The sequence below is a fragment of the Eumetopias jubatus genome, unplaced genomic scaffold, assembly GCF_037043125.1.
Source record: "Eumetopias jubatus isolate StellerSeaLion01/CBP00866 unplaced genomic scaffold, mEumJub1_p1.0 scaffold_4, whole genome shotgun sequence".
NCBI classification, from domain to species: domain Eukaryota; kingdom Metazoa; phylum Chordata; class Mammalia; order Carnivora; family Otariidae; genus Eumetopias; species Eumetopias jubatus.
The window spans coordinates 106,286,321-106,297,929 of record NW_028274810.1 but is presented as its reverse complement, the minus strand read 5'-3'; the positions used below and the strand labels follow the sequence as shown (position 1 = coordinate 106,297,929).

The window sequence follows — 11,609 nt, the reverse complement described above, 5'->3', positions numbered from 1 at the left end:
ACGACCCTGAGATCATGACCTGAGCAGAAATCAGAGTCAGTGTCTTAACCGACTGAGCTACCCAGGCTCCCCTGACCTGTCTTCCTTCCTCCCCCTTTCCTTCCACCCCCCCTTCCTTCCTTCCTCTCTTTCTCTCTCTCTTTTTAAGATTTTATTTATTTGAGAGAGAGAGGGCAGGAGCAAGAGAGCACATGCGGGGGGAAGAGGAGGGGCAGAGGGAGAGGGAGAAACAGACTCCCAGCTGAGCAGGGAGCCCAGCTTGGGACTTGATCCCAGGACCCTGGAATCATGACCTGAGCTGAAATCAGAGAGTCGGTCACTTAACCAACTGACCCACCCTAGGTGCCCTGACCTGTCTTTCTTAATTGCATTCAGGATATACTCTCCATGAGTCCCCCCCACTGGAAGGACCTCCTGGGCTTGGCTCTCCTGCCTGGATGGGCCAGGCACCTGCTTTTTGATCTCACTTGATCTTGTCCCGGGCTTTGCCCTGAAGCTGTTCTGCACCTCCAGGCTGTGCCATGGCACCCCAGGGCCCCTCCTGCCCACCTTGCTCCAGCCAGGCTGGCTGAGCTTGGCTGCTGGCCATCCTTCCTCCTCCTCCCTCCTGCCCTTCACTGGATGGGAGGGAGGGGGATGGACAGAAGTCCAGCCAGTGCACAGGAGTTCAGGCAGGGCCTTGGCCAGTGAGCACCAGGGCCTGTTAGCAGGAGATTGAGGCCAGGGTTTAGAAGAGTGGCCTGCCCCTCTTGCCCACCAGCCAGAAGAGGAGGCAGGGACCATGCCCTTCAGGGAGCACCTCCTCCTGGGGCCTGGGTTTGGCCTGGGCTGCTGGAGCCTGCCTTCTCCTCTCATCTGGTGAGAAAGTGGCTTGGGCTATGGCTGGTCAGCTCCAGGAGGGCACAGACAGAAGTCCTGCAAAACTCCACTGTAGAGTCACCGTCACTGGCCTCAGGTTAGGGAGATGACAGGCTTCCAGCCATGAAGGGCACCAAGGAACTGGGGTTAGGATAGGTGGTTCCAGGCTGGTGTCCTGAAGCCTGTGCCCAGGAAAGTCTCCAGATGCATCACACCCTCCATTCTTGCTAGGGAAAGTTGCATGTGCTCTCCTGTTGGCAGGCATGGGACTAGGGTTGGGGGGTTGGGTATGCTGTGTACAGAGGGGCCAGACTGGATGGGCTCTGTGGGGACAATGTCCAGCCAGCACTCTCCAGAAGGCAGGGGCTGGGGCAAGGGCACATTTTGAGCTCCAAGGAGTGTTGTATGGCCTGTGGGGGCTTCTACCTCGAAGGTAGAGCCGTTGGAGCCCAGAAGGCTGAGCCTGGACTCTGTCCAGAAAAATGGAAAACAAAACTTATGCTCTGGGCCTCACCCTGGACCCCCAGCTAGACACTGAGGGAGGCCCTAAGCATGAGTCCCCCACATTTGTTCCCTCCTTCCTTGGGGTCATCAGGGATCCTGAAACTTTGGAGGGGCAGAGAATCCTAAAGGGTCCCCCTGGCTTTGGAGCCTCCTGTACCCTTCTTCATCTTTGCAGGGCCTCACTGGGTCTGGGCCTGTCTCAACTTCAGCCTGTATTCCCAGCACCCTGCCTTGCTAGCGGTTACCCCAATGATCTAGGCACCCACCCTCCAGAGAGGCAGAGTTCATTGTTTATGGACTGACTTTTGTGTGTGGGTGTGGGGGGTTAGAAGGCAGGGTGATGTCTCCCCCCAGGGCTCTGTGTCCATCTCTGATTTGGGGCACATCCCACACTAAAGGCCTGTATGAAGAAGCCCAGAGGTTTATTGACAGACCTGTGGGGGCAGCTCTTCCCCCCACTAGGACTTATAAAGTCTGGGCAGGTGGGTACTGGTGGGGCTGGGGGTTCTGAGGCGCTCAGAGTAAGAGTAGGTTGTGGGTAGGACTAGCCTTATTGCTGGTTCTGAGTGGGGCCAGGGAGGGGGTGCTCTCGGGCCTCCGGACTCACTGGGTCCGGGGCAGCAGGAAGTGGCCATGCCTGTGGGGCTGGGGTGCCCTGGCCCTGGGGCAACACAGAGGTCTGCACATTTGAACCTGCCCAGCAGGGGATGCCCAGGTCCCAGGCCTGTGGGTGGTTTGGCCTGGTTTACAGACCAGGGGAGGGCTTCAAGGGTGAACAGGAGGGTTTGAGGGGGTTCTGTGGAGAGACTCCTGTGGCCTCAGGGGCCGGTCACCACCTGGGCCACAAAGAGGACCTTGTAAGTCTCCTTCACGTCCCCCTTGAGCTGCAGCAGGGCTGACACCATGAGTGGATGATCTGGCTGGAATGGGAGGGGGAGGAAAGAAGGAGACCCTCAGCCAACTGGCCTACCAGACACATGGGTTGTCTTCCGGCCCACTGCCTGCCTCACCTGCCCAGGGCCCACCCAGCAGCCCCTTCCCTGGGTGGGGCAGGGTTGTCATCCCGCCAAGCCTTTGGCTTTTGCAGGGCTTCCTGGCCAGAGTCTGTGGCACCTACATCAAAATCGGCAGGTGGCATCCAGGAGATGCTGATGGTCTTGGTCTGGCCACGCTCCACGGAGCCCCTGGAGGGCTCGATGGTGAAGCCCTTGTGCTGCAGAGCCGTGCTGCTGTCCAGGCTGAACTCGACAGTCTGCGGGACACTGGAGCTGCTGACCCTGGCGGGCCAGGCACAGCTCCCAGGAAGCAGTGGGACTGGGGTCAAGGGGGGCTGACTCCACCTGCCCTCTCAGCCCTGACCAGCAGGCTGCCCACCCCATATCAATCAAGGGGCAAGGCCGGGAGGGGCCCAGGCTGTCCAGGCAGGGGTTGCTGGAGAGGGGCTGGGTGGGCCTGGGCAGTGCTGTGGTCACCTTCTTTGGGGACAGCTGGGTGGTCCGGATGCAGCCCACCTGCAGCTCTCGGGTGGCAGGTGGGGCTGGCGTGTCTGTGTCTAACTGGATGTAATCCAGGGTCACCAGGATGGGCTTTAGCTCCTCTGCTTCTGAAGAGAGAGGACCTGGCTGGGGCCAATGGGGTGGGGTCGGGCTGCCACCCAGAGAGTGAGGGAGCTGCCTAGGGTCAGGTGGTGCTCAGGAAATCTCTCTTTAGCATGGCCCCACCCTTTGGGCCAGGAATGAGCACCCTACCCTTCCGGCTTCCTAGGGCTAAGGGTGCAGGTGGGCAGTAGGAGTGGTCCTCTTACTGCACCGAGCCCGCCCCCGCCCCCGCCCCAGGGCTCACCCTCTCTGCGCTCAGGGTCGTAGGTGGGGATCACAGTCAGGGACTCCACAGGCACGTCCAGGGGGTCTCCGCCCTCCACGAACATCATGTGCTCACGGGCCGCGCCCTTCAGAAGGATCTGGTGGGAGAGTTTCTGGGGACAAGGAGCATAGCAGCATTGTCCTGCGACCCGTGACCGGGGCCCCAGGAGGGTGCGGGCCCATGGGACCTGGGACGGTGGCCTCTCCACCTGACGACACCCCTGGCGCGGAGCCCCCAGTTGGGCGGGCCGGGAAGGCTGGGAGGGCCCCGGACACGAGGGAAGAGGGGTCGAGGCTGGGCTGGTGGAGCCACACCTTCTCGAAGAGCACGATCTGCAGCCTGTCGGAAAAGTACAGGCTCTCGTGGTCTGGGCTAAAGGTCACGGTGAAGTCCTGCGCCTTGCCCGGGTCCATGATGCCCTTGACCGGGATCACGCTGAACACGCTCTGGCCACTGTTGTTCTGAGTGCCTGTGGGCCGGGCGGCGTCCCTGCTCAGCTGGAGCTCCTGGACCCCCACCAATCCACTGCCGGCACCCCTGCCCCGGGCCCCACCCCTGCCCACCGCCCACGGCTCAGCTCCCCCCTCCCGCAGCTCAGCTCCCACGTCCCTCGGCCTTGCCCCAACGGCCCTCCCCAGCAGTGGTCCCCCGCCCCCGTGCGCCAGCTCACCCACTACTTCAGTCCTCTGGGCCCGAGAGGCCAGGAACTGCGGCAGCCGCTGCTGGTCTTCGCTCTTGGAGCGGGAGAGGCTGTCCAGCCGCAGGGAGAACTTGATGGGCAGCGTGGAGCAGTTCTGCAGCTGTGAGGACAGGCGACCCTCAGCAGGCTACCATCCCGCCACCCATGTGCAGGCTGCTGCAAAGGGGGTCTCAGCTCGCTCTCCCCCCGGGGGAGTCACGCCTCGCTGGGTGTCCAGTTGCTCTCCTGTTCACTCATTTTCACCTTGCGCTCACTGCACTTTATTGAGCTGTTGGTTCATCTCGTCCCTCCTCACGTTACCCCCCTTTCCAGGCTGGTATACCTAGCTGAATCCACTGTGCCTCAAGGTGGGGCAGCTCCCCGGTGCCCTCTGTCCTCCAGAGCTCCCTCTGTTGTCAGGCTCAGGCTAGCCTTCAGCTGAACCAGCATCTTTGCTCCAGGCTCTCCCCTGCCCTCACCCCCTTCTCCTGAGAGTGCCCCCTCCTCAGTGAGACACTTCAGGGAATCCCTGTTCTGGGTTAAGTGCCAGGTCCCGACCTAAGCCAGTGGACGAAGCAGGTGTCCTGTTGGTTGCTTGATCCCAAGGCTGGTGAGTCCCTTAGACATTGGAGAAGCATGGGGAGCTAGGCCTGCCCTCCGCAGGCAGTGAGAGGCCACAGGGCAGTGTGACCTTGCTGGACCCATCTGTGACCACGCCCCCACCCCCCACAGCAGTGCCTGAGCTGAGCTCCTCCTCATCCCAGATGGGATGGCTCCTGCAAAGGCCCTGAGCAGGAAGACAGGGAGCACTGAGCCAGAGCAGGCGAGGAGTGGAGGGAGGGGTGCTGGACAGGGCAGTGGAGATGGCAGCTGCTGGAGGGTGGGGTGGTTCAGGTGGGGGTGGCCTGCACCTCCCCTGGCTCCTCTACCAAGGCCTGGATCCTTACCCAGGTGGAGCCCCCTCCCAGGAGACCAGGGCAGGCACCAGGCCCCCCGTGATGTGCTTCACCTTGAAGCTTGAGGACACAGACTCTCTGGCAATCACATAACCCATGTCGAGAGTGTTCCCTTCAATGGAGCACGTGATCATGGATGCCACGCCGGTGCCCAGGAGGGTCAGGGAGAGTGTGCCTCTCTTGGTGATGATGTCCAGTGTCTCTTGGGCCTATGGACAGAGACCACGTCCATTAGCATGGGGCAGACGTCTGCCAGGGGCATGTGCTGGGGCTCTGCTGGGAGCAAGTGGGTCGGGGCAGGCTGGAGCCGACACTGCTCTGAGCTCCGTGGCCTCTTCCTGCCCGCCCACCAGAGGTGACGGCCTAGGGGGACTGGCCGCCCCCGGGGGCCCGAGCACACGGGCTGCAGCATGGCATAAAGTGGGCCTGGGACTCACCAGGACGCTCTCATGGGGAGAGAAGGACAGTGTCAGGACGTGGGTCTCGCCAGCAAGCAGCTTGCTGATGGCGTTCAGCAGGACGAAGGGGCCATTGGGGTTTAGCATGGAGAACTCCACCTGAGGGCCCAGTGTCAAGGAAAGGTGGCCAGGGCAGGACTGCAGCCCCCCACCAGCTCCTGTCCCGTCCATGTAGGCTGCCTGGGCTGGGTGCGGACAGGGATACAGCCAGATCCTCTGCGGAGATGTTCTGGATGGAGACTTTTTTTATGCCGTGGTGTCCTGAAATGGGAAGGTGGAATCAGGTTATAGCCCTAGGCCCAGGAGTGGGGTGTGGGAACCCAGGCGGTCACTGTGGGGGGGCTGGACCTCTGGGGTGGGGATGTGCGTGGGGGGCTGGGCCCAGTCAAGGCTCACCTACAGCGATGTCACCGAAGTTGGAGATGGTTTTGCCTCTGTTGGAGGTCACCACGATAGATGGTGCCACTGCCGGACACCACAGCTCCAGGTACAGGGTATTGTGAGGACTGGGAGGGGGGAGCGTGTGCTGATGGCGCTATGCCCCACCTCCCCGCCCTTGTCCTGCCCACTCCAGCCACTGTGCCCTTCCCTTCGGGGCCCCAGATCTGGGATGGTAGCACAGGAGGGACGGTGACTTTCTGGAAGACACCCCCTCCCTCCTGCCAGAGCACCGCACCTGAAGCTCAGGGGTTCTGTCCCCTTCCTGTCTTTGGTGTCACCACTGGCAACGACACAGGGAACCACAAACTTGTCAAACTTCCCCTGGAAAGATCTGGCCAGGGTGGCCTGGGCAGCCTGGTACTCGTCGGAACTGGAATGACGCAGCAGCATGCACTCACACTCCTGTGCCCATGCTGCGCGCGCCCCAGCAGATGGGAGGCCCGGCCATGCTCTCCTGGGGCAGTGGGGAGGGGGGCCCAAGGCCACACCTGCTCCCCAGGGCCCTGGACCAGAGTGGGAAGGGGCCCCAGGCTGTGGCTGTCCTACCCTTTCCTGGTTCCTGTGGGGCCTCCTCCTACCCCGGGGTCCTGGTCAGGCACCTAACAAGAGGGCTGTGTTCCTGGGGCCTCAGGCAAGGGTCTAGGACGGGCAAGTGACACAAGCCCCTCAGAGCTCTCCTGGCCTCCTTTTGTACCTGGGGAGGCTGGGGTTGCTGAGCTGGGAATACGGGAGTCAGGGGCAGCAGGGTCTCCCCAGTCCATGGTGTGAGGCTGTGCATAGGGACATGAGGCCCATGGGAATGGGGTGGGCAGATGCCCAGGAAGTCAGAGCTGAAGAGCCCTCAAGGCAGCTCCTGGATTCAACTGTGCCTGAAGCCAGCACAGCCCTGGACTTCCAGTCACATAGCTCAAAACAGCTCTGTCCCAGGCAGCCTGTGGGGGAAAGTCTCTGTGGGGGTCAGGACAGGGTCTCGTCACATGGGTGCAGAGGGAGGTGGCAGGGCGGTCTTCTCTTGGGCCTACCTGAACTTGAAGTCCTGCTCACACAGCTCTGCAATTGGGGTGGTCGAGGTCCGGTGCAGTCGGTCTTGGTTCTGCAGCCGCGGTGTGGAGGACTGTCTCCTTAGGTCCTTCCTCTGGGTGGCTGTGTCCTTGCGGAGCTGGGGTGCAGAGAGGCCAGCTCTGCTCAGCCCCGTGGGCACCGTGGCCGTCCCTCGCCGCCTGCTGTCCGCCAGCACAGGCCTGGGCAGGCTGCCCTGTGCAGGGGCCCCAGACGCGTGGGCTTGGAGCGGACGGGGACCCAAGCAGCAAGCGGCTTCCTCCAGAAGACTGACCGAAGGTGCAACAGGCAGCTAAGTGCCCAGAGACCCCCATGGGCCTGTGCACCGACCCCAGCGTTTGCCTTCACCAGTGGGGAAACAGGCAACAGAGGGGGGGATTCGCCCGGGACCAGGGTCCCCCTTCCTGATGCCCCCCCCACGCCTCACTGCAGGAGGACAAGGGCTTCCCTGTGTGGGCCAGACGCTGGACAAGTGTGCTTCGCGTCCCTCTGTGTCCCCAGGGCAGCAGTGGGCGGCTGTCACTCTAGGCCGTGGGGCTGCACAGCTCCGTGTGGGTCCGTGGGACTCCCTCTCCCTGCAGGAGCCCACGGGCGGCCGCCTCTGTGGCTGGCAGGGGCAGCGGGCCTGACGCTTGCTGGGCTTTATCCCTGGGCTGACGCTTCCCTTCTTTCTTTTTAAGAAATGTTTTTATTTTATTTATTTACTTATTTATTAAGATTTTATTTATTTGAGATAGAGCACACGAGAGAGAACGGGGGGTGGTTCAGAGGGAGAAGGAGAAGCAGACTCCACGCTAAGCAAGGAGCCCGATGCGGGACTTGATCCCAGGACCCTGGGATCAGGGCCTGAGCCGAAGGCAGACGCTCAACCATCTGAGCCACCCAGGCGCCCCTCCCTTCTTTCAAGTTTACATTTATGAGGCCTTTTTCACGGGCTTTACAGTTGTAAGAAGCCACACTTGCGGAGGGTCATGGTCCCCTTTGCCATTTTATCTGCTCTCCTTCCGCTAAAGCTCCACCTGCTTCTCAGGGGAACGCCCCCCGGGGACCTAGGCTGCCTGGTGATGCTGCCTGGAGGAGGAGACGCTCTGAAAGCTGACACACATCATGCTCCACAAAGTCCACCCAGCACTTCTGATGGCACTCGGCCTGGCCCCCTGGAGCCTGGGGCGGGGTGGGATGCAGGAAGCCACAGCGCTTGCTCTGTGCCCCCACGCCCCTCCTCTTGGGAGTCCCCATGCACCAATTTTACCTCCACTGGTTTGGTCAGGGCCTGGGAGGCTTCCTGGTGGATCAGCTTGCTGGGCAGCACGGGCCGGAACACCACCTGGATCAGGCACCTCTGCAAGGAGAGCAGCCCAGAGGGCAGAGCTGGCCCCTGCTGGTGCCTTGTCCTCCTCAGCACCCACTGAGGTCCCCCCGTCCACCCTCCCCTGCATGTCCCCAGGTCATGCTCTCTGACACTCCTGGCAGGACACCTCTGTCACTTCGTGAAGGCCCTTTCCAGGGAGATGCTCCCTGACCACTGCCCCTGCGGGCTAAGTAGGTTACCGTGCACAATTATCAAGTCCACTCTTACCATGTAGGGCAGGGGGCCTGTGACGGAGATCCTGATGAACCAGGACCCCACCCACAGCTCACATTAGGCATGCCATGCGTGGGAAAGGAAACTTTGCATTCGGCTGTCAAGATTTGGGGGTGAATTCTTCACCCCAACTTGTCCTGTGACTGGCACAGCCTGCAGGGAGGTTCTGGGCCCCACCGAGGGCTCACTCCCAAGTGTCCCCAGTGCTCAGGACAGCAGAGGTGCCCATATGATGGGGGGGCAGAGCAGATGGCATGGGGGGGGAATAAAGGAGAGGGAGGGAGCAGAGAGAGGGAGAGAACGCAGAAGCCAACCACAATACCCCCTTTGGGGACTGGTACTTACACAGTATTTGCTAAGTTGAATAAAATGCATTTTAAATGATCACACAAATTGAAATGCTGCCAGGGCCCAGGTGTGCCCAGCCCCTCACGTGCTCCTCCTCACTTTGTCCTGGCAGGAGCCGCCCGAGCTTTTGAAGGGAAAGATCTAAGCTCCAGGAGGCTGGGACGGCCCTGGCCCGGGCTGAGAGGAAGCCCTGTTACCAGGCCCGGTTCTTTCTGCTCAATCAGGCAGAGCAGGGGTGGGGAGCCCTTGCTTAGCTGAGTGGACACGCACCCTGCACTTCTGGTGACCAGACCCTCTGTGCCCATCTGCTGTGAGATCCAGGGCTCTGCACGTCCTCCCCTAGTCCACACTGCCAGAGCTCCCGGGCAGATGTTTGTGGGGTCAGCCACCTGTGGGTGCCCCTGCCTCTGGGGCTTGGGCTGGGCCGGGCCTCTTCCCCCCGCCCAAGCTCACGGGCCATGGAGGCCTCCTTGGCCCTGCCTGGGTCTGACGAGGGGCGGAGCTCACCCCGCCTCTGCTGTCTAGGCTGCATCGCTGTGGCGAAGGGTGGACAGAGCCAGGCACCCCCAGAGGAGCTCCGCCCCCCAGCCTACCTGCGGGGCCCACACTTGCCTTTCCTGGCAGCACGGTCCCCACCGAGGGCGAGATGGTAATGGGTGAGTCCGGGGGCGGCAGGAACTCAAACGATGTGGGCCCCACGGGAGAGGCGTCCTCCGAGCCGATGCGGGGCACGGAGTGGGTCAGTGAGTTCATGCTCACGTGAGAGTTGATGACGTACAGGGTGGCCACGGACATGTCATACAGGGAGGTGGCTGCAAACTTGACCTGGTAGTGGGACAGCTCCAGGGGCGGGTGGACGCCCACAGCCCGGCACGCCAGCTTGAAGCACCTGGAAGGGCCGGTGTGGGTGGTTCAGCACGGGCGCAGCCCATGGGGTCCCTCTGTGCTGTGGAAGGTGGCCCCTGAGGGAGACGGTGGCCTGTATGGGCACAGTGCCTGGGACCACGATGGCAGTTGTCACAGATTTTGCTCACTACCTCGTTAGTGAATTTTACTGTCTTTTGAAGATACTGCAGACTGCTGCGTGCATTTAAAGTGGATAGCTAAAAATTTCATCCTAAGTTGCTGAGGAGGTGATTTCTGGCTTATTTTGTTAAATATTCATCGACTTTTAAAAATAAAACCGATAAATTGCTCTTTAAATATGAGCACAGGAATCTATAAACCCTAGTGAGTTAATTTCTGCCATTATCCTTTAAAGAAAACGAAGAGATGTGGGAGGGCGGGCTTCCCCTCCTGCTGCGTCCGTCCCTGTCCTGGTGGAGGGTTCCCGGCGCTGCTGAGCCTCAGAGCCTCCTCCGCTGGTGCATCTTGGCCCCTGGCCAGGTGGTGCCGGTGCCTGTGACCCCTGCTGAGGCCCTACGGCTCTTCAGAGCTGGGACAAAGTAGTCAAGGTGCTCCGGCTGGCAGCTCCCAGCAGCTCACAGGAAAGGAAGCTCTGCCCATGGGTTTGGTGGCCACGGAGGTGTGGGCGTGGCTTTACGTCAGTGAGGCCACAGGCAAGCATGGCACCACGGGCTACGACGTTTGAAGATTAATCTTTAACTTTGGTTTATGTTTAGTGTGTTATTTGAGTGTTTTTGGACCATGTGTGATCAGCCTGGTATTTGAATTAAGATAATGTATCAAAAAAAAAAAAGAACAGATATTTGGTATTTTAACCACTGGAATATTTCCATTCCACATCTTCTTCGGACCCAGATTTCTACTGCTCTCTCTGTGCCGAATTTCATCCTAATTACATACATTTTAACACTTTGGTGTTGATTGGCTACGGTAACCCAGCTGTGATGTTGCTCATACATTGAAGTACTGAAATATATATTTTTATGTCTTGTGACCACAGGCTCTAAATGTGGAACAAAAATCCTTCTGTGTGGCGATATCATTGAGGTTATTGTTAGTATGCGATTAATTGAAAAACCATAAATGTATGAAATGGGATAATCATGACGTACAGAAAATGAGATTTCACTGGACGTGTTTTGGGATGGTGGATGGAGCTGCTGTTCCCCAGCTGGTTCCAGCATCAGGAGGGGCGAGACCGGGGGTGGGGGCGCCGCCTGGCTTCCCTGCAGGGCTCTGGGGATGGGCGTGGAGGGAGCTTTGCTCCCCAGCATCACTCAACCCTATGAGCCTCTCATTCCGCAACCACATCACAGCACCACATGTCTTCCCCGGTGTTACTTTGGATAGTTCCCCTCTGGCAACTCACTTAGGCCCTCCTTCATTTTGTTGCAAAGAAAGAACCAGAAACCCCCTACCTGTCAGGGGCAGCATCACCAAGGCTCAACTGAGACTTGCCAGATGCTGTTGTTCTGATGACTGGGAGGCAGTTGGCTTTACCCAAGAGCCTGATGGGGAATGTGGCCGGGGGGGGGGGTAGTCAGGGCTCTTGATTTTCCTTGTGGGTTCTAACTCTGCACTTCACTCCCTAAGCTATTACCACCCGTGGAGTTATTCCTGCTCACCCACAAGCCTGTCAGATCCCAGGCAACCAATGGTCCTGCCCATGGCTACATGCCTGGGGCCAGAAGAGGGACCCAGGTCTGCCCAGGTCCCCAGACAGGGCCAAACAGCAACACAGGCCGGAATGCAGGTAGGAACAGGAGAAGAAAGGAAGGGAAACAGGAGGGCAGGAGGTGGTCAGTAGGGCTCAGTGCCCAGCTGGACACCTGCACAGGATGCTCCGGAACATTCCTCACTAGGGCTGATAATCTTAGGCAGCAACAAGAACAGGCCCTTATCCCGGACCACCCCCTCTGCACCCTGTTTGATTTCTCTCTTCCTACCATCTC

General features: G+C 60.0%; 1 protein-coding gene across 2 annotated transcripts in view; it reads right to left on the bottom strand.

Annotated features, from left to right (window-relative positions):
• Positions 1–1,988: 1,988 nt before the first annotated feature.
• CFAP74 (cilia and flagella associated protein 74) overlaps positions 1,989–11,609 on the bottom strand; it is a 56,752-nt gene continuing 47,131 nt past the window's right edge. The window contains exons 25-38 of one of the 2 annotated variants that reach the window (XM_088022649.1): positions 9,364–9,640; positions 8,062–8,160; positions 6,782–6,918; positions 5,995–6,129; positions 5,715–5,824; positions 5,524–5,579; positions 5,298–5,417; positions 4,914–5,069; positions 3,896–4,025; positions 3,540–3,694; positions 3,205–3,337; positions 2,835–2,965; positions 2,480–2,692; positions 1,989–2,282 (exon numbers count right to left, since the gene is read on the bottom strand). In XM_088022649.1, the coding sequence (XP_087878775.1) occupies positions 2,181–2,282; positions 2,480–2,692; positions 2,835–2,965; positions 3,205–3,337; positions 3,540–3,694; positions 3,896–4,025; positions 4,914–5,069; positions 5,298–5,417; positions 5,524–5,579; positions 5,715–5,824; positions 5,995–6,129; positions 6,782–6,918; positions 8,062–8,160; positions 9,364–9,640 (1,954 nt within the window). In that variant the 3' untranslated portion in view covers positions 1,989–2,180. The remainder of the gene's footprint in view (positions 2,283–2,479; positions 2,693–2,834; positions 2,966–3,204; positions 3,338–3,539; positions 3,695–3,895; positions 4,026–4,913; positions 5,070–5,297; positions 5,418–5,523; positions 5,580–5,714; positions 5,825–5,994; positions 6,130–6,781; positions 6,919–8,061; positions 8,161–9,363; positions 9,641–11,609) is intronic. The other variant, XM_088022650.1, reaches the window with a different exon arrangement.